Raw genomic sequence first — 18,627 nt, 5'->3', positions numbered from 1 at the left:
AGCCAGTTCCATCAGTGTATAGAGTCTAAACTGCACTGAAAGGTGAGTTAACACACCTGGCTCCACACACATTTGGCTACAGAGGTTCACAACACACACGAGGGCACACAGCCCAGCTGACTCCTCTCTACTGTTTTATCCTTTTTGCAGCTTGCAAAGTTATAAAAAGCTGATTAAATTGTCCAGCCTTGACAAAAACAGGCCATCTTCAACTACAAGAAAGCTGATCATCCCAACAGGTGTGTGAATTTGAGACTGAAAAACTCTACTGGGAAATAGGGGTTTGGGATACCAAAAGATATACGAGATTATCTTCCAAAGGCTGATTTTTTCTCTTCAGGTTTTCTCCTGCACTCATGCTGCACAATTCCAAAGTTTGGAGCCATTGCAGAGGTCCAGGGGAACTAGGAAGGGGATAGGAAAATGAGGAGAAAGACAGAAATAGACCATGTGCATGCAGCAGCAAAAAACGGATTCATTAAACCTAAGAGAAGCCTACCTTCAGTCAAACAGTCTTCCAAATTACATGGAGGCATGGAGTGCACTCTAGGAGCAGTTGGAGCAGTCTTACTAGCAGACCAGAGCAGAAAAGAGAAGGAAGACAGTGGAAGAAAGAGGCTGTCCCAAAGAGATGCATATTTCCTCACATACTTCAAGGGTTAATGTTGTCACAACAAGTTTGCGAAATCAGGGCCCACAACAGTTTGGCTTTTAGAAAAAAAATTATTATTACAGCAGAATAACCATTGCATCAAAATAACAGACATTTGTACAAAAGTAGAGTCATACAGTCAGCAGTGAACAAAACTAGTAAAAATACCTCTGCAAAGTACTGTCAAAGGAGCATTTTGTGATGACAAAACCCATAGCTATAAGATCTGGTGCAAAACAAAAGTTCAGTCCAGCCAGAAGAGAAACTAGACTGGGGTAATAACAACTCTGAGAAACTCATATGCAGAGTAATGCAATGCACAGAATTGTTAAACCCTTTGCTACATTAGCTGACCTTCATCTTCACCATCATACAAACACACCCCTTCAGTTATTGGTTTTCGGTATTTCTCTGAGGATCTGGCACATTGGGAAGCAATTTCAGGAAGTGCACTTAGAGGTGCATACAGCAATTTCAGGAAGTGCACTTTAGAGGTGCATACAGCAGTTTTCTCTCCAGGTAGTTTAACGTTAAAATGCAGGCTTGTTCATGTATTCTTCCACTGTCTAGGAAACAAAACAAATAAACAACCGATGTATTGCCTTATGGAGTGGTACAGTAATATTCATAGAAACCTTCTTGTCCTCTTTGAGGACAGTTGCAGTTTTGCATGAAATTAGATCACATTGATTAAAATGCAGAAATAATTCTGCTTTAAAAACATGTAATAGAGTGGTTTAAAATCTGCTGCTCCCTTCAGGACTGTGATGGATACTTCACTATTGAGATAAAAACGAATTAAACCCATCATATTCAACTGCTTTTGCAATTCCTGGCTCAACAGTACCAGTTACATTCCAAGTTACAACAAGAGAATTCCTGCAGGGTTCTGAATAAGGGTTTTGTATCTGTGCCCTGCAGAAAAACTACACAGGTGCTTCTGAATGAAAGCAGAATTTTCCAGCACATACTCTTTCCAATTTTAAATGCTAATAGTAGGTCACGTTTCCAATGTATTAGTGAAACAGAAGAGATTTTTCTGTATTTACATATACATAAAATATAACCTTAGATTATGTTCATATATTACAGAAATATCTTAGATACATCTTAAACTATTTCTTAATAAACTCTAGCAGTTAAACTGTGAGAGAGCAACAGCTTTATATAAAAAGCCTCCAGGTAATTCCAGAGGGTTGAATTTAAAGCTTATTTGTAACTGCACTGTTGTACCTGTTGAAACTGAATGTAAGACACACTTGGATAATTAAGCACCAGAAGTGCCTAGCTGTGTTTTCATCTCCTGTCAAACAAGAAAGATGTAGGAAGATGAGGTGTTTGCCTTTTGTCCTCCTCTGCCTTACCTCCTGCAACATGTCAGAGTCTTCTATGGCTTTCACTGCAGTCTTCTTTGAAGTCTCTTGTACTTCTCCACCAATTATAAACTCATCAAGAATAAAGTAAGCTTTTTCAAAATTAAAGATAATATCCAGCTCGCACACCTGCCAGAACAAAAGGCAACAACCTCATTTAAATCACTTTTACAGTATTTTACAGTATCATAAGCACTACTGGGCCAAAGGCTGTTGCGATGATCAAATATACTCAGCATATGAACCCCTGTGGCAGGTAGCAGGCTGAAGAAACAAACTGCATGTTATGTAATATTGAAGCTTCTGCACATATTCTCTCCACATATACAGACCTACAGCAAAGATATTCCACTTATTATTAAGTTCATGCCGGTTTTCAGAGACCAAAGCTGACCTCCTGGCCCACTAACCTTATCACAGGTCCTATATAGCCCTTGTAACATGGGTTACATACATTCACAGTTTCACGGAGAAAGACAATTCCCTGCCCACCAACAGCCACCAACTGCTTTTCAGTTTTGAGGCTGTACAGATGTGAGTCACGGCACACTGATTTAAGTAAAATATGAATTAAGGTAGGCAGGATAATTTCAAAAATATTCATAGAAAAGATGGGTCTCTTGTAGTCTCTAAAGACTTACTGAAAGACTTATTTGGACCTCCTTAAAGTCTTTTCTTTAAAAACACACTGACTTTATCTTTTGCCTCTATGTCCTTCATTGTTACACAGTATTAGGAAACAAACAAAAACAGTGTATCTGAAGATGTCAGGAGAGAGAATTAAAGTACTTTAGCCTGTTTTGGATTTTTAAAAATAATTTTTCCTGAAGCTTTGCCTTCAAATTCTATCCCAAGACAGATATACAAAGCATCAAGATTAATTCCAGGTGAGTGGAAAAAGGATGGAAAAACAATTTGATCATTTCAGCACTATTTTATAAAATACTTTAATCATTAATTTCATTCTGGATTGTGAGCACCTGCAGGGCAAGTATGGAGCACAAAGCAAATCAGCTGCACATAATTTTGTTTATCAGACAGACAGGAACGAGTTCATGGGAGGAAGTGAAACCTACGTTTCCAAAGTATCTGTCCAGGAGCTCCACGTATCGATGTACGACCTCTAGTGTCAGGAGCTCATTATCCTGGTCTTCTATTGCACAGCAGAAATACAAACTAGCATACCTGGGGAAACAAAGGCAAAAACATGGGGGTGAACAGCTGGGACCTCACTGCTCTGCTCATCTCTTAGAGGTCATTCATATGACATTTAATTCCTATCTAGTCTCTAAAACAACCATTTGCTTTCATTCTTATTGTGTTCCAGAAAACACTTTAATAGACCAGGTAATTTTAAACAAATTATTATTTTAATTAGAAGAACCAACTCCACCCTTGGTAAAGTGGGACACCTGTAACACTGGACATAATAAAACAAGCACTAAATCAGTAGTAAGTAGTACTTTCAGGTCTCCTCTACCTGCTGCAATAGCACTACAGTAAGTGAGGTTAATTAAACTGGAAGACAAGCTACCCCTTCTAATTAAAAAATAAAAATAAGGCAAAAATAAAGGTGAAAGGAGTTACATCTCAACAAGCCTGCTGGCTGCCAAATGACAGTGTTTTACATAAGGCCAGAATGCATGAAACTGCTTAGACCAAACAAGCTTTGTAACTAAGTTGCATCAAAACTTTATGTTTAAACCAAGCCAAGATCCATTCAGCTTGCTGATGCTGTTGGCTGGAGGCCAATTTGTCACAGCTCCTCGTCAGATGTTTATATCCCTATCTTTGCAGCATGGAACTCAATTTCTGCTAAATGGGAGATGTTTCATTTACCCAGTGTGCTACACCTTAAGGCTACTTTTGTTTGCTACAGCTTTAGGAGACTAAACAGACAGTTGACATTAGGCATCATGTAACTGGGGACCAATGATTTCTTTGGAAAAGGAAATGGGAATTAACACCTTCCAGAGCAACAAATATCTCAAAAACAAAACCTGACAAAATTATGAAAGTGCCCTGGAAAAGTTCCTGCAACCTCCACAGCCGATAAAACCCAGCACATAAGTCTCAGCCAGGCTACCCTGGCGAATCTGAAGGAGCAGGGAAGTCTAAAGCCTTCTAAACACTAATATTTATTAGGTTACTCCTGTTTTTCTCATTTGACAGACTCTGTACAAGTATTCTGCACCCCACAATTACCCTGCTGGTTTGTCCAGAGACACTGCCTTGTTATACCCAGATTGCCAATGGCATGCTCCTGACTCAGCCCAGCACCATGAGTGTTGTTTCCTGCTTTTCTTCAAGTGAGCCTTTATCTTGACTCTTCTAGCATGTTATTCATATGAATAGTGATTATATGTTCTTGCAAAATTACTCACACCTTTTGTAAACAAGCTTGAGGTCTTTCCAGTCAACAAAACTACTTGTTTTTTGATTGCGAGACAAAATAATCTGAACAATTTCTCGAATGATCTTTTTCTTCTCTTTATCAGGTAGCGTCGTGTACCATTTCTGAAGCCTTAACTTCCCCTGCCGACTGAACAGCAGTATAAAGTGTATCTAGAGTAAACAAAGCAACATGGTTAACACCAGGGCCATGACCAGGGAAGAGCATTCCTCTGCCTAGCACCAGAAATCCAAGTCCTGGCCACACATCTCCAGCCCTGGCATGATGGTTGGACATGGTGTCAGTGAGGTCTGGGGGAGGCTCAGCATGGGAAAGATCCCTCCTCTCTCCTAGTCCTTTCCCAGGCAGCTCTCCCCTCCCTGTGGCACCTCTTCCCTAGGCAAACACTTTACATCCTCTCCTACCCACCCTCCTTACCTTGTGCAAACAGCAGCTTTGCTTCGTTTTCTGCCCCTGCCCTGGGGAACAGGAGGAGCATCACCACTTTGCAGTGGTGAGAAGAGGGCACCACCCCCTCCTCCAGCAAAATCAGATACCTCAGTGAAGGGAATAAAGACTTATCCACAACAGGAGCAGGGAAATCAAGATCAGTGTGGCAGAAGACTAGAAATACGAATACTGAGATAGCAATTATAATCACTAACAACTCTGATATTGGACTATTTCAGATCACAAAGCAGCACGTTCCCAGAAGAGGCAGTAAGGGGCAGAAGAAACCTACTTTGGAAAGGAAGCTTGACTGGTTTTACTGAAGAAATCAGGATATTATGAAACTCAGACGACTGTAATGACAAAGGATAGACTGCAGTGAGTGATACTGTATTAAATAAAGGACAATATCTACACTGTTCCAAAATTTCAAATTTAAAGGTAGTTGTAATTTTACAAGGTTTGACCTATGATTTTTTCATGCTTACATAAGCAGTATTACTGAAATACATAAGAGCCAGCTTTTAAATGCCAGTGGGGCTTTGGGAGGAAAGTATCAATTCACATTTATACAAATACTACTATTAGCAGGTTAAAATAACTGACCATAGTGTGTATTAGCAGTACAGTAACCCATTCACCCAGAGCATGGAAATGGCTTTAAGAATGCAGGACATCAGTTTGAGGACAACATCCTTCTCCAACAGGACATCTGCTAAATGGAAAAAAAAACCCTACAACCCCACCTAGGGGGGATAGAGACGTTTTTAATGGCCGAAGACATCTGAACCGCCCTGTTCATGCCAGGCCTCCTGATTGCTGTTCTCACCAGTACCAATACCAGGACCCAGGGATTTGCAGGAAGGATGTCTAAGCGTAGTCACATCCATGTGGATGATGACAGGTACACTGCCAGTTGTCCATACAGTGACTGGTAGCTTCCCCTGATCCTGGGAGGACCAGGGAGAAGCACAGGAGCTTCACTTTCCTCACTTGCTCCCAATCCTTGCAAAGCCCCAATCCAGCAGGTCTCTTACCACATCCCTCACCATTAGCCTAACTTTATCCTTCCCTAGAGTTTTTCAATCTACACTTCTGCTCCTTGTTTCCTGTTCCAGTTTATTGCTGTACCTATATTCCATCACTACATTTCCACAGTGAGGATTATAAATTAATGTTCACAATCACTATAAAGATTACAGTGCAGATTTCTGTGAAGATAAAATCATTCCACACTCCAGTAAACTCTGAGCAGAGAAGCTTCTACATAAAAGAAAAAAAAAAGGAAAAGCTACTGGATTTTAAACAATGCTTTCATTCATAATTCAGAACCATTCTCTAGCTATTGAGTTGCATAGTTGTTGAGTAGTCTGGAGATAAGAGTTCTGACTATACTGAGAAAGACTTCAAATGTGGGATCATTTTAGGGAAAGGAGGACTGTTTTAGTCATGTGTCTGTGGCAGGATCTACTGCTGGAACTAAGGCTCTTGCCATAGTTAGTCTAATGTGCTTGATAAAATTACAAGGATTTTGTAGCTGCCTTGTGTTGAGTCCTGTAATACTCTCCAGAGAAGCTTGCTAAATAAAAACTAGTATGCTGCTGGCAGGACACATGGCCTGATTACAGTGAAGAGCAAAGCACCACAGTTTTTCCTTTCTCTGTTCATATTACCAGCTGGGTTTTGACATGGGAATCTTCCAGCTGCCAGGGTTACCCCTTCCCAGGTGACGTAGGGACAGCACTCACTGTTCATACACTTGTCCGCAGAGAGGAGCTGGCTGAATCAAAGGCTATTTTGCTTGATGCACAGCACATTAACTCCACAGCCCTTGTAAAGATGAGGGTGTTTTGAAAAGCAGAGCATAGGTTCCACAGCAGATAAGAGCAGCAGGTCAGCGGGAGTCCATCTAAAAGTCATTGGATACAGGTAGCAGCTATTTGATAAACAAATTTCTAAAAATATATTGAATCATCAGATAGGAGAGGATGATCAGATTTGACTGGAAATGCAGGGAATGAGTCAACGAATCTCTATCAAAAGCTGACGGCATGTTCAGCGTAAGACTGAGCTTTGTGGCATCCTTTGCCTGCAGTGTTTCAATAGGAAAGAAAATGAAAAGGTATTCTGGTTTAGTGTCAGCTGTTGAACACAAGAGACCTTAAACCTGAGTGCCTTCAAGTAATACACATATATCTCCAGAAGTGCAACCGTATGCCCCTAAAAGGTTAAATACCAACAAACCAGGGAATCACTGTGAATATTACCACCACTTTCTGACTTAGTTACTTCAGGATGTTATGCTTCACCCATAGGAAAGTGAGTTGCTCTTCACTTGAAACTGCTTTGAGAACTCCACTGTTTCTTCTACACATGCAGTTGATGTCTCAGCACCACTTTAATGAGCCGAGGCAATGTTCTTTCCAATCAGAAAATATCCATTAATGCTCCTAAATGCATAAACATTCATACACAAGCTCCAAAAATCTCCTTGTTTGGGTCTCCTGTCCCACAGTTTCATATGTGGACTATAACTGCATACCTCACATGGCAATTTTATCATAACAGAAATATCTACAGCTAGAAAATAGGTAAAGCCTTTACTGTAGCACAATTCTAATTTTATAGTCTGCAGCAAAATAGTGCACCCTCAAGCTTAGGTACATATCACTGGCCAGCTCAGAACTACTGTAACAAAACAACATAGTAGAATGCTGCAGGTACTTAGAAGCAAAAATAGTGTGGGGAGTTTCTCCTCTTCTGGTTCTTCCTTTTACTAATTTCTGAAGCCCCTTCAATCTGGAGAACTCTGCAGGAGGTAAATGATACATTCTTAAAAGGTTAAATGGCTTTCAGCATTTTCAATTTCAACATCCAATGCTGTTCCATTCAGTTCAGCTTTGCTCTGCCCAGCCCCACTGTTGTCACAACACAACACATTCCTCACTCTCATGGCTCTGTTCATCGCATCCCACCGGAAAGACTCTGATGCATCAATAAACCTGGAAATGTTGAAGTACTGCACAAACACAAATCTAACAGCTCATCTGTTCCTTGCTCCTTGACTGTGAAAATGTATTTGCTTTCCTATACTACTGATGACAAGACAGATGTTGATTTGGAAGTTTCTGGTTGGCTTTCAATAGAATAGATTATCCTGAAATGCTTTACTCATCTTTAAAAGTTCCAATTCCAGAGGAAAACAAAGGCAAATGACTTGCTACAAGCAGAATACCTTAAAAAGCAGGGTGCTTAGTTCCCTTTCCTACCATCCCAGGGTATGCTGGCTGTGACTAACAATCACCAGACTCAGGGGCGATACCGGAGGGAATTTTTAGGTCTGAGACTGAGTGGGTCGGGATGAAGAATACAGCTCCTAGGAGAGCATTGGATTCCTTCACATGTGGAGTCTGTGGAGACAAGCTTTGGTTTGGGAGCTCAGAGTAACTTTATTAGCTTGTTTACTGAATCAGACCCAACCACCCACAACACCATGCAAAATGACCTCCATAAACGTCAGTAAGAAAATGCAGTCATTTGGTTACCATTTGCAGGCTGTTGGAAATAGTTTGATGGGGTATTTTTTAAACCAAATATTTAAACCAGATTTCTAAACTTGAACTCTATCCCCTTCTCATGCATCTCTGAATCAATTGCAGCACTAAGTTACATAACAGGTTGGAAAGTTATGGGGCTTTCTGTTCTGTCAAGATCTACAAAACTGTACCAGGATAAAAACCAACACACTTAGTTTCAGGGCTATGAAAAAATCAAATGCTAGATTTTGATATGAAATAATTTACCAGTAAATAGAACCAGATATTAAAAAAGGCAAAATACGGAAGGTTTGGATATTCATGAACAGCAAATATAAAAGAGATATGTAAAACTAACACACACTGTGATTTCTTTCCACCTTCCTTGGAAGACCTTTCCTTCTTTAACTAATGGGCTGTAATAATCTGATAAGCAGCTCACTCAAGCTTGTCTTCTGGACTGTTCCCTGCCAGGACTGCAGGTCCCCTTTGGTGCAGCCTTCCCCAGTATTTGGCCATTATACACTTCAGACAGATCAAACACATTACAACTGGCTCACTGGTTTCAAACTTGGATCATTTCTGCCTTTACAGAGGGTTTAAAATTTAACCTGATCAGCGACAATTAGTACAACTGTCTAAAGGGCTGTATTCCACTACATACACAACAAACCACCTGCAGGGGTAGCAGATAAAAACGAATACACAGGGAAGGGGCTTTCCTGGCTTTCCTTTCCCAGAGTAATTTCTCCAGTTTACTCTTCAATAACACAAACATGTAAAAGATGCCCCATTTATTCCTGCAAGGTGAACTCCAGGGGTGTGCAAGAGGCTGTAATTCACCCCACTGTGAGAAAGAAGAATGTGCACTAGAACTGCTTCTCCTCCTCCTGTAATTCAACCTGCGTAACATTTGCTGACTGGTTTCAAACCTGTTCTGTGGCATCTGGCTGCTCCATGTCCCTGGGGGAGGAGAGGAAGATAGAGAAGGAACACTACGAGGAGCCTCAGGGGAGGGAAGGCAGAAGAGGAAGACTGCAGAAAAAACCAGCAAGAATCCTTTCCTGTCTGAGCGGTTGGTTGGGCAAGGATTTGCTCGGTGAGGCAGCTCTGTCACTCCAGCAGCTCTGGGCTTACACTCTGCTTCACCTGTAACCTCTCCAAATTCGGTTAAGAGCCCTCCAAAATCAAAGCCACCTTTATAAAACAGACAGCTGAAACTCACATGTAAGTAAAATTTGCAAATTAGGAATTGCTTAAACAGACATCTTGGCAGAGAGTGGAAAATTTCATCTTTCCTTAAAAACTTCCTGTAGGGCAACAGACAATACAGGACCTGCTAACCAACGAAAATTCCCAGACAACATAAAATGGGAAGTGGGATGAAAATCCAGACCTTTAGCTGCCAGCATGAGCCTGGGGAAAACCAGACTGACTGGCTGTACCTGGTGGAGAGGAAGCGACTTGCTATGATAAAGTTCCTTTTTAACTTATTCTGATTCCCCTGAAGTCTGCTTGATCTGCTGCCACTGTTTTAGTCTAGTTAAGTTCATATTCTGCTTCTCTTTTACTATTTTTCATTCTTTCCTCTGATATGAAAGAATCTATTTCCCAACATAGGCATCCAGATTTTTTATCAGTATTTATTTTCACATCACAACTGAAAATGAACAAAACCTACTTTCAATAATTTTTTTCTTCAAAAAAATATGAACATTCACATTATTCCAGCCATTAGCTTTTTTTTTAATCCCCAAAACATTTCAAGAATAAAAAATTCCTTTTAGTTTTTGCTTTGTTTAGTGGGGTTTTTTGTTTTATTTCGGAGCAGGGAGAGGAAAGTAAATACTGAAATTAAAAAAAAAAAAAACCACCTATACTGTGAACACACAGTTGGTTTGGAATGCCAGGTGTTTAGGGTGAAATGAAAAAGATGTACTGAACAGAGAACAATTGACCTACTAACAATCTACCCACATCAGGACAAGACAGAATACTAACACACTCAAGTAAAGGTATTTTGGTATTCTGCTATTACATGAAATCCCATCTGGCTACTGACCTTTAATATACACTCTCGGGTTTCAGACACTTCTAAAGCAAATATGTAAAATTCAAAACAGACTACTTAAAAATATATTAAAAACATTAATTTCCTTACTTGTTTACTCTGTCACTAAAACATTAATTCGCAGCAGCACAGGAGCTGACAGATATTTGTTAAATACTGTTGGCTCTCAGCTTTAAAATTTAAAACATGTACTTAGTCTGCATGATGTAAGCAAGTAAGAAAAAAGAAAATAAGCACAAACGCAGCAACACAGAAATCCCGAAGCAGTGTATTGCTGCCTACCTGGCACATGATTCTTCCTCATTTAATCTCCATTAGGAATATTTCTGAGCAATTTCCCCTAAACAATACATCCAAAGTCCCTGCAATAAAAGCTGTGCCAGATCATTACAGGCACACGTGACCATAGCTACACATTGATTTTATGCTTTTCATGATGCAGAAGTCACCCTTATCTTATTACTGAAGATGTTAAATGGACGAGCACACCAGCATTTGACGGATATTTATAACATATGGTATCGATCCAGACAGCAACAACCTTCTTGATAGCCTCACTTGAATTAAATAAAACTACAATCACAACAGTATAGCTGAGCTCAAGCTTCTCACTTCCGATCCCTACCTAAGGACCAGAAAACAAGGCTCAAGGAGCTTTCTAAGTGCCCTGTAAGTGCCCCACAATCTCCCTCCGGCTCTGCTCCCGCTTATCTCTACATCCAGCAGAGTCCTCCCGACCTTGGCTCATTCCTCATAAACTGGTGGCATTCCTTCCCCAGCGTCCCCTCCACAGCACAGGCATGCCTGTGCCTCCTCCTCCTCACATGCTCGGCTATCCCACCAACATCAACGCTGCATTTCCTGCACTGCTCTGGAGAGCAGAGGCAGCACAGCTTCCCAAAACAGTTCCACAGGGGTAGATGCAGGCAATGGCACCCAGTTTTTACAGAGGACAATTACTCTCGATTTTCTTAAGTTTTTATTGCTGCAAGTGGAATTACTCCAGTTTTCAGGTAATAAGCAAGAACAGATCCTAGCTGGAGTTTGCATAAAAGCTGCCTCAGGCTCTGCCATAGGAGAGCAGGCCAGGGACTGCAGCACAGCCGTGGGAAGCAGCCACACCACTGTCCCTTCCATGCCGGCCACGGGACAGACACAGCAGGCATGCGAGCTGGCTGAGCTCACAGAAAACAGCAGTTTGAAGAGATTTGAAACAATTATTAACTAGGTAGTCACATCCCCTCTGCCTCCTAGGCTGGCCTCTTAGAGGTGTTTTTATTTGCTTACCTGTTTTTGGGAGGCAGAGGACACCTTCATTAGGTTACTACAAGGAGGAAGAGACCAGGGAGAGGCTGAACAAGCTGCCAAGAGCTACACCTAATTCACTACAACCCCAGTGTACTTCACAGTCACAGGAAGATATTTTTCCAGTCTGTTCCTTGAACTCCTAGTGAAGAAACAGAGCTAAAATCTCACCCAGTGGATTCCAGAAAAAGGTGCAGCTCTTTTAGTTTCATTTCCACTTTGCCTTATCAGTTATTTGCAAAGCCCTGCTACATGAAGGCACTGCAATGCCCTTCCCTTGCCTCTGACCTCTCTAGGAGCAAAGTTAAAAATCTTTGCTCTGGGACAGGGCAGGCACTCCCAGAAGGTGACAAGCTTCCCTGGCTCCTCAGGCAGCTGACAGACACTGCTCCAGCCTGGGGATTCCCATGTCTGGTGGAACAGGAACAGTGCAGGTTGACAGCAGCCTCACACCCATTCCTCCAGCTCCCAACAAAGATGTTCACAGAAAACCTGAGCTCCAAAAGGGCCAAAGATACACATGAGTTCAGATCATGTTTATTACTCTGAAAGAGCATGGGATAATCTTTTGGAAACACTGAAGCATTGAATTTAGGCATTTTCAATAGAGAAATTCTCAACTTTCCCTTTTAAATGGCATTTTTTCATTAAGGTAAAAAACCCATGGATTTAACCTAAGCATAAACATAAAAGAAGCAACCATTGTTTACAGAAGAAAGGGCCAGAGCAGAGGATCTCACAAAATGCTTTATATGTTGGCCCAATATTTAGCCTCTAGAATGAGAAAGGACCACAAATTCATTCTGCTATTTATCCGAGTCTTGTCATGAGACTTGAAAGTAAGGAAATGCCTGAGGTACTGCCTCTTTCCCATCCCATCTCCTGAGCCAAGAGGCTGTTGAGAGCTTCATGCAGCCCTTCCCATGGCTCCTCTAGAACTCAAGAGCACAAACCACTCACCCAACACTTCACCTGCTCTCCTTCCAGCACACAGCCTTGAATGACAAAGGCACAACATGGTACATTTCTGCATCTTATTCAACAACAGTGAGTCTGTTTCTCATTCCTTTGTGGTTTGTGCCCATCACTTACCCCAGGGGACTAAGCAGAGGATGGTGACCACAGAGCTGCTGTGCTGGTTAACAAGGCACTGAGAACTGCAAGCGTCTGAGCAAAGCCATCCCCAAGCTCCAACAGCAAGCAGCAAGGCAACAATAGACATTTACTGGTTAGTGAAGAGGGATTTTCATGCCCTTCCTAACAGACGAGAGCAGATGGACATCCTACATAAGCTCAGCAAGCTAGAGAAGGAAAAAACACTGGTGCATAGAGTACCTGGGGTTATGTCTGTAATGTTGAGAAACACACACCAGGCCATTCCAAGCCAGAAAGGCATGTCTGGCCAGAAAGGCATGCCAAGCTTGCCTTCAAACACACAAATGTAAATTGCACCTTCCCCTCCTACCCCAATGCCTCGGCATGCTGTATTCCTACTCCCAAATGAAATGCCATGCTTGCAGGACCGGATCTTGCAACTCCCTCTCTACATTGCACCATCTGCAGAAATGCAAAGGCCCAGGGGTGGCCACTCAAGAAAGCACAGAGCCAACACACACAAGAAAATGCAGATGACAGCCTGCAGGAATAGGATAGTAGGGAAATGAATGGGCAGGGATGGATGTAGCTGGATACACAAGATACAGAATTATTTTCACATGAGAATTATTGTTTTAATTTAGGCATCACTGGCAAGACCAGGACTGGCTCACAGAAATGCCTGATATGGATGCCAAAGAGTAAATGTTTCAAGTACTTCAGGGAGGGGCAGCTCTATCTGCCCTCCCTGACCCACCAGTTTCCTCAGTACTTTCATAATTTTGTCCTTTTGCTGCTTCTTGCAGGGAACTGATGGCTTCAGAAGGTCCACGGGACTGTTTATAAAGCATGGGATTTTGAAGTAACTAAAGACACAGAAAAGCAGCAAAATCTGTCATTTTCTTGCCTCATGACAGACCCAGCTGCCCATTACCACTCCAGCCTTCTTCCTGCATTTGTCTACAGCTACTATGGCCTTCTCTAAAGCCCTCCAGGCACTCTACATCCTAGTAACTCCTGGCTCTGAGACATGCCTGCAGTTTCCTTATTTGTTGAGTGAAGACATTAAAAAAACACAAACATTTCATAACATTTCTTCTGCTTTTCAGAAATGATCTTATTACCCAGAGACAGTAAAGTGTGCCTTGCAATTCCTGCATGGCCTGAGCGGGCTCCAGCATTAAACAGTGACAACCTGTAATAGTCATGAGCACTTGGAAAAGGAACATCCAAAACTGGCAAGTCAGGGTCTTCCAAAGAAGAACCCTAAAAAACGTTTTTCCTCACAAATCCCACAAAATGGTATTCTAAAATCCAGCTGAATGACAGGGAATAACAGAATGCCAGATTATGGATCATCCCCTGAGCTGTACTCTAATCTAAGCAGCTTCCAGAAGAGCACAGCATAAGGAACAGGGCATTTGTAAACTCACTCTGGTAGTCCTGTCTCCAGTAATCGCAGGTTTAAGGATTCAGGGAGAGAAACTGCATCCAGAGAACGTAACTGTGGCCCCACCCTCAATGAACTGCCTAACTACTGGGACACCCACAGCACCCTCAGCAGTGGATCAAAACCAGTTATCTACACTCTGTGAAAAAGTATTCCCATTTATTTTTTATACATTTAGTGCCCAAAAATTTCACAGGATGCACCCTGACTCTTTGTGTAGCAACCAATCTTTATAGTGTTCATGATTTCATGTGTTTCTATCACTTCCCCTACAGTGACCTCTTTCCAAGCAGAAGTCTGTCTACTCAGGATCTTCTAAACAGGATGCCATTCCATTGCCACTATGTACGACCACAGCAAAACTTCACTACAAGATAAATTAACAAAGAAATACCACATGAACTTTTTTTGTCATGTAGCATAAGAACTGCTGCCTTGAACAACAGAATAATTTATTTGTGATTTTCTCTCCTCTCCTCTGTTCTAATCTGTTGCCCTTCTTGCCTTTCAGAGGTAAATGTCTAGAGGCAAAGTTCTTAGTGTTTGTGAGGCCAATACACAGCTGTATCATGAGTGGAAAACAAGCAGTCATTCTTAGAACTGTAAATAGTAAAATCTGTGCATCATTGAAAACATCTTTTGCAGATCTGCGTCCATTTTAACAATTAAGGGCATTGAGAGTGTTGGTTAGATCAATATTCAGAAGAGCTGAGAGCTCATTTCCAAACACTAGGCAGGTGTCAGCAGCTGCAGTCACAGCAACTAATATTTCCACCCCAGCTTCAAGATCAGTGACTGGTTGTCAAATGTCTTGCTAAGTGGAAACAGTGCCTGCCAACTCCTTTTTCTATTCAGGCCAAGTACATTTTTAGAGCCACTGTGCTCAATGGGATTCTTTTGATCTTTCTCCAGGGTTTCAGATCATGCCCACAAGTACTAATTTGTCTCCCTGTAATGATGAGTAGCACAGGTAGGAGGGAATCAGACCCTTTACTATACAGGCACCAATTCTGCATTCAGAGCTATGCAAGCAGAGCCCTGTATTTATTCACAAAAGTAATACTGGTAACACTGAGGCAGCAGTAGGATCGAGGTTTTGCAACACTTACAGGCACAAGAGACTACAGAAACACGTCCTCGGGGAGACTTATCTTCTTCTCCTCTGTGCTCTCTCCTCACTCTTTGACTTTGTTGAGACAGCAATCCTAAAGACATATATCTCTGCTGCACCCATGTATGTCAGAAAGCAGAATTTAGTCTTTCTAAAAAGTCTTTTTTTTAAAAAAAACATGTCACAAAGCAGCAGTTGGGTACAAAAGCTGTGTTTCTCAGCAGGATATGAAGTCACCTTTGCTAAGCAGACTCTTCCCTGAAACTTGCCAGGAAATTTGCAGAAAAAGAGAGCAAACAACTGGAACGACCCTCTTACTAAGACATGGTACCATTTGCACAAGAACCATTAATTCCATCTCAGAACACAGAAAACGGTGGCAAGCACAACCCTGTCATTCCAAGACAGAGGAATGAGTGTATGGAGTTTCAATTACCTGTTGAAAGCTCATCACTCATGAACCTGGATAAGGCTTATTCTTCGTTTGTAACCCAGCAAACCCTTATTTCTTGACTCATAACCCAGTGTTAACAACCCCTTTCCAGAGACTGGATGACAGAGGAATTTAAAGCAAGAGTTCCCTGACAAAAGCACTGTTTCATCCGCACCAGACCCACAAGAGAAGAACAGGGTAAGGCTGACAGCACTAACATAATGCAATAACACCAGCAAGTATTTGTACTATGGCCTCAAAAAAGGAAAAATAAAATTTGTACTTGTAAGAATGCACACTCACCTTGTAAAATTCTAACCATCAAAACAGCAGCCAGTCTCCAAATCATCAATGAACAGCACTAATTGTAAGCAGTGCTCCCCTGGGACCATCATGAGTGCTTTGAAAACTGGCATTTGCAAAGTACATACGTCAAGGAGAGTTCTGAGATCAGATTCCCTGAAATCAGCTGCCCTATTTACTGACCTTCAAGGGCAAAATAGGAACTCCAGTTGTTTACATAAGCTTTACCAGAGGGAAGTCGGTATGTAGGGCTGTCTCAGGGTGTAACCAGAAAAATTACATCTCTATGGGGACTTAAGGTGTGGAGACTGCATTGCCATCTGTAAACTCATTACTGTGCACATTCTATTTGCAAATACAATGACAGGTACACCTTTCTAAATACAGGACACTAACGCATATTTAGCATTCTGGCTAAACCACTGAAGAGAAACAACACAGCTCTGCCTTTGAGGATAGAGACAAACAACAGCACTTGGCCTCCACTGAAGGAGTTGAGAGACTTCTGTTCAGCTGCACTGCTAGTAACTGGTATTACAGGTGCACACAATGGGGAAATTGTGCAAGACAGCAGCTCGGGGCATGCCCTAGAACCTGCCTCAAGCCTGAATTAACAAGCATCGAGATGGTTTCTCTATTAAGAGGCACTATTGACCATCTCACTGCTCGTGAGCCCGCAGTTCCCCCTGGGGAAAATCTAGCCAATTGTTTTCAAGATGTTGGCCATCGTGCTTAACAAAAGAGCATCCACAGCAACCTTTTCTGATCTCAGCACCACTACCAAGCGCAGCACTGGAGAGGCAAAGGGTCTCCCGTCCCGGATCCTGCCCATCAGCCCTTTAACCTGAAGGGCTGCTGTCCCTTCCAAGCTCAAACAAGCCACTGCCAGCCCTGGAGCCGGGTCGCACAGAAAGACTGGTGAACCGATACACAATGAACAGAACCAGACCCATTTGCTCTCTCGCTGATGCATTACCTGATGCAAAGATGAAGCCAAATCCCAACAACTCCCATGAGACCCGGCAGTGGCGCAGAAGTGCCCGAGCTGGAGGTGATGCTACTGTCCAAGCCCTCCACTTACCTGACACCAGGGAATATACCTGGGGAAAAGCTCTTCCCAACGATCCTGTCACAAGAAAACCCACTGCCCAACACTGACCCACTTTGTCACCACTCAGCCTAAAGACAGATCCATAAGAAACCTCATTCGATCCTTCTCCAGGCATTGGAGCCGACTTGCACCTCAGCTCCTCAAGTTACAGGAAGACTTTATAAAACCTGTCTGTAACAGCCTTGTTTTCCTGGTTGTCTATCACAGGCTTTCGGCGTGACCCGAACTCACCCCGAGGGTCGGGAAACAAAAAGCAAAAGAACAGAACTTTCTTTTTCCCCAAACAGAAGCAAACCTTGCTCGAACCCGCCTGGGAATGGCTTTCAGGGTCCCGGCGCAGCCGGTGCCGAGGGGCGCGGGGCAGCCCCGCTCCGCCCGGCCTCACTCCGTGCCCTGACAACGCGCCCGTCGAGGGGCTCGGCGGCCCGGGGCTCCGCGGCTGCGGGGGGCAGAAGCGGCTACTCCCGCCCGGCCCGGCCCCGCTCACTCACCATGGTGCGGCGCCTGGCTGGGAGCCGGCGGGGCCCGGCCGCCTCCGCTCCGCCCGCCCCGCTCAGGTGAGGCCGGGCCGCATCGCGCCTTCCCACAATGCCCCGAAAGGGAACTCCCGCCGCCTCCTCCGCCGCTCCCCCCGCCGCCCGGGGCAGGGGTAGGGCTCCACGCGCGGCACCGGAGGGGCAAGGGCAGGGGCAGGGCTCCAGGGACTGACACTCCGGCAGCGAGGGTGCTGACAGGCCGGGTGTGCCGAGCCCCCGCCCGCACGGGGTGACCCCACCTGCTGCTCTGTACGTGCGTGAACCGCTCAAAGGGCACCTTTCTCACCTCGGCATACCCGAGATTAATAAAACGCAGTCATCCACTGGCTCGAGCTACTCCCCTGTCAGGCATTCATGCCCTAAAGACACGGGTAGATCTACAGGCGTGATTGCTCTGCAGCCCATCTCCATCAAAATGGAACTCTTGATAGTTTGAATACCTTCAATGACTGGGCTTTGCTCACCAGTGCTTTGTGATGGAGCTGGATGAGAGGGCAAGACATCAGCAAATCCCTGGTAACCTGTGGCAGGGATTTGCTGATAAGCAGCTGGTGCCAAAAGAATGTGCAACATCTACAGACTCAGCACTTGAATCAAAAGATCTAAATCCAGGCCTAAGGCTTCTCAAGCTTCTACCAGGAGTCTGATTCAGATGCAAACTACCACATGAGCATAAAATGAGAAGACTTAGCATGCTAAGTCCCATGTCTGTAGTTCAAAGGAGAGACATCTCCCAGAGCACAGCATGCATCAATTCAGGGTATGGATCCCAACTGCTCAGGCAGGGAAGAGCTGCGCCCTGCTCCTGG

At 43.3% G+C, this 18,627-nt stretch overlaps 1 protein-coding gene across 1 annotated transcript; it reads right to left on the bottom strand.

Moving 5' to 3' along the window:
* Nucleotides 1-703: 703 nt before the first annotated feature.
* AP1S3 (adaptor related protein complex 1 subunit sigma 3) lies at nucleotides 704-17,855 on the bottom strand. Its single transcript, XM_039556623.1, has 5 exons — nucleotides 17,774-17,855; nucleotides 4,412-4,590; nucleotides 3,102-3,210; nucleotides 2,017-2,154; nucleotides 704-1,218 (listed from the first exon to the last, which is right to left on the bottom strand). Exons 1-5 carry the CDS (start codon nucleotides 17,774-17,776, stop codon nucleotides 1,183-1,185), a joined length of 465 nt encoding a protein of 154 aa, XP_039412557.1. The 5' UTR covers nucleotides 17,777-17,855; the 3' UTR covers nucleotides 704-1,182.
* Between the last annotated feature and the right edge of the window lie 772 nt (nucleotides 17,856-18,627).

This window comes from Corvus cornix, chromosome 9 (assembly GCF_000738735.6).
Source record: "Corvus cornix cornix isolate S_Up_H32 chromosome 9, ASM73873v5, whole genome shotgun sequence".
NCBI lineage: Eukaryota > Metazoa > Chordata > Aves > Passeriformes > Corvidae > Corvus > Corvus cornix.
Note: the sequence above shows the minus strand (reverse complement) of the source record. Positions and strands in the feature narration are given on the sequence as shown.

Bases quoted from the DNA above. Each gene is read 5' to 3' on its own strand.
- AP1S3 (XM_039556623.1), bottom strand. The intron at 3,211-4,411 runs GTGTGAGTAATT...TTGTTTCCCCAG, and splicing joins CTCAAGCTTGTTTACAAAAG to GTATGCTAGTTTGTATTTCT. The intron at 1,219-2,016 runs GTAAGGCAGAGG...TTTGTTTCCTAG, and splicing joins ACTCTGACATGTTGCAGGAG to ACAGTGGAAGAATACATGAA.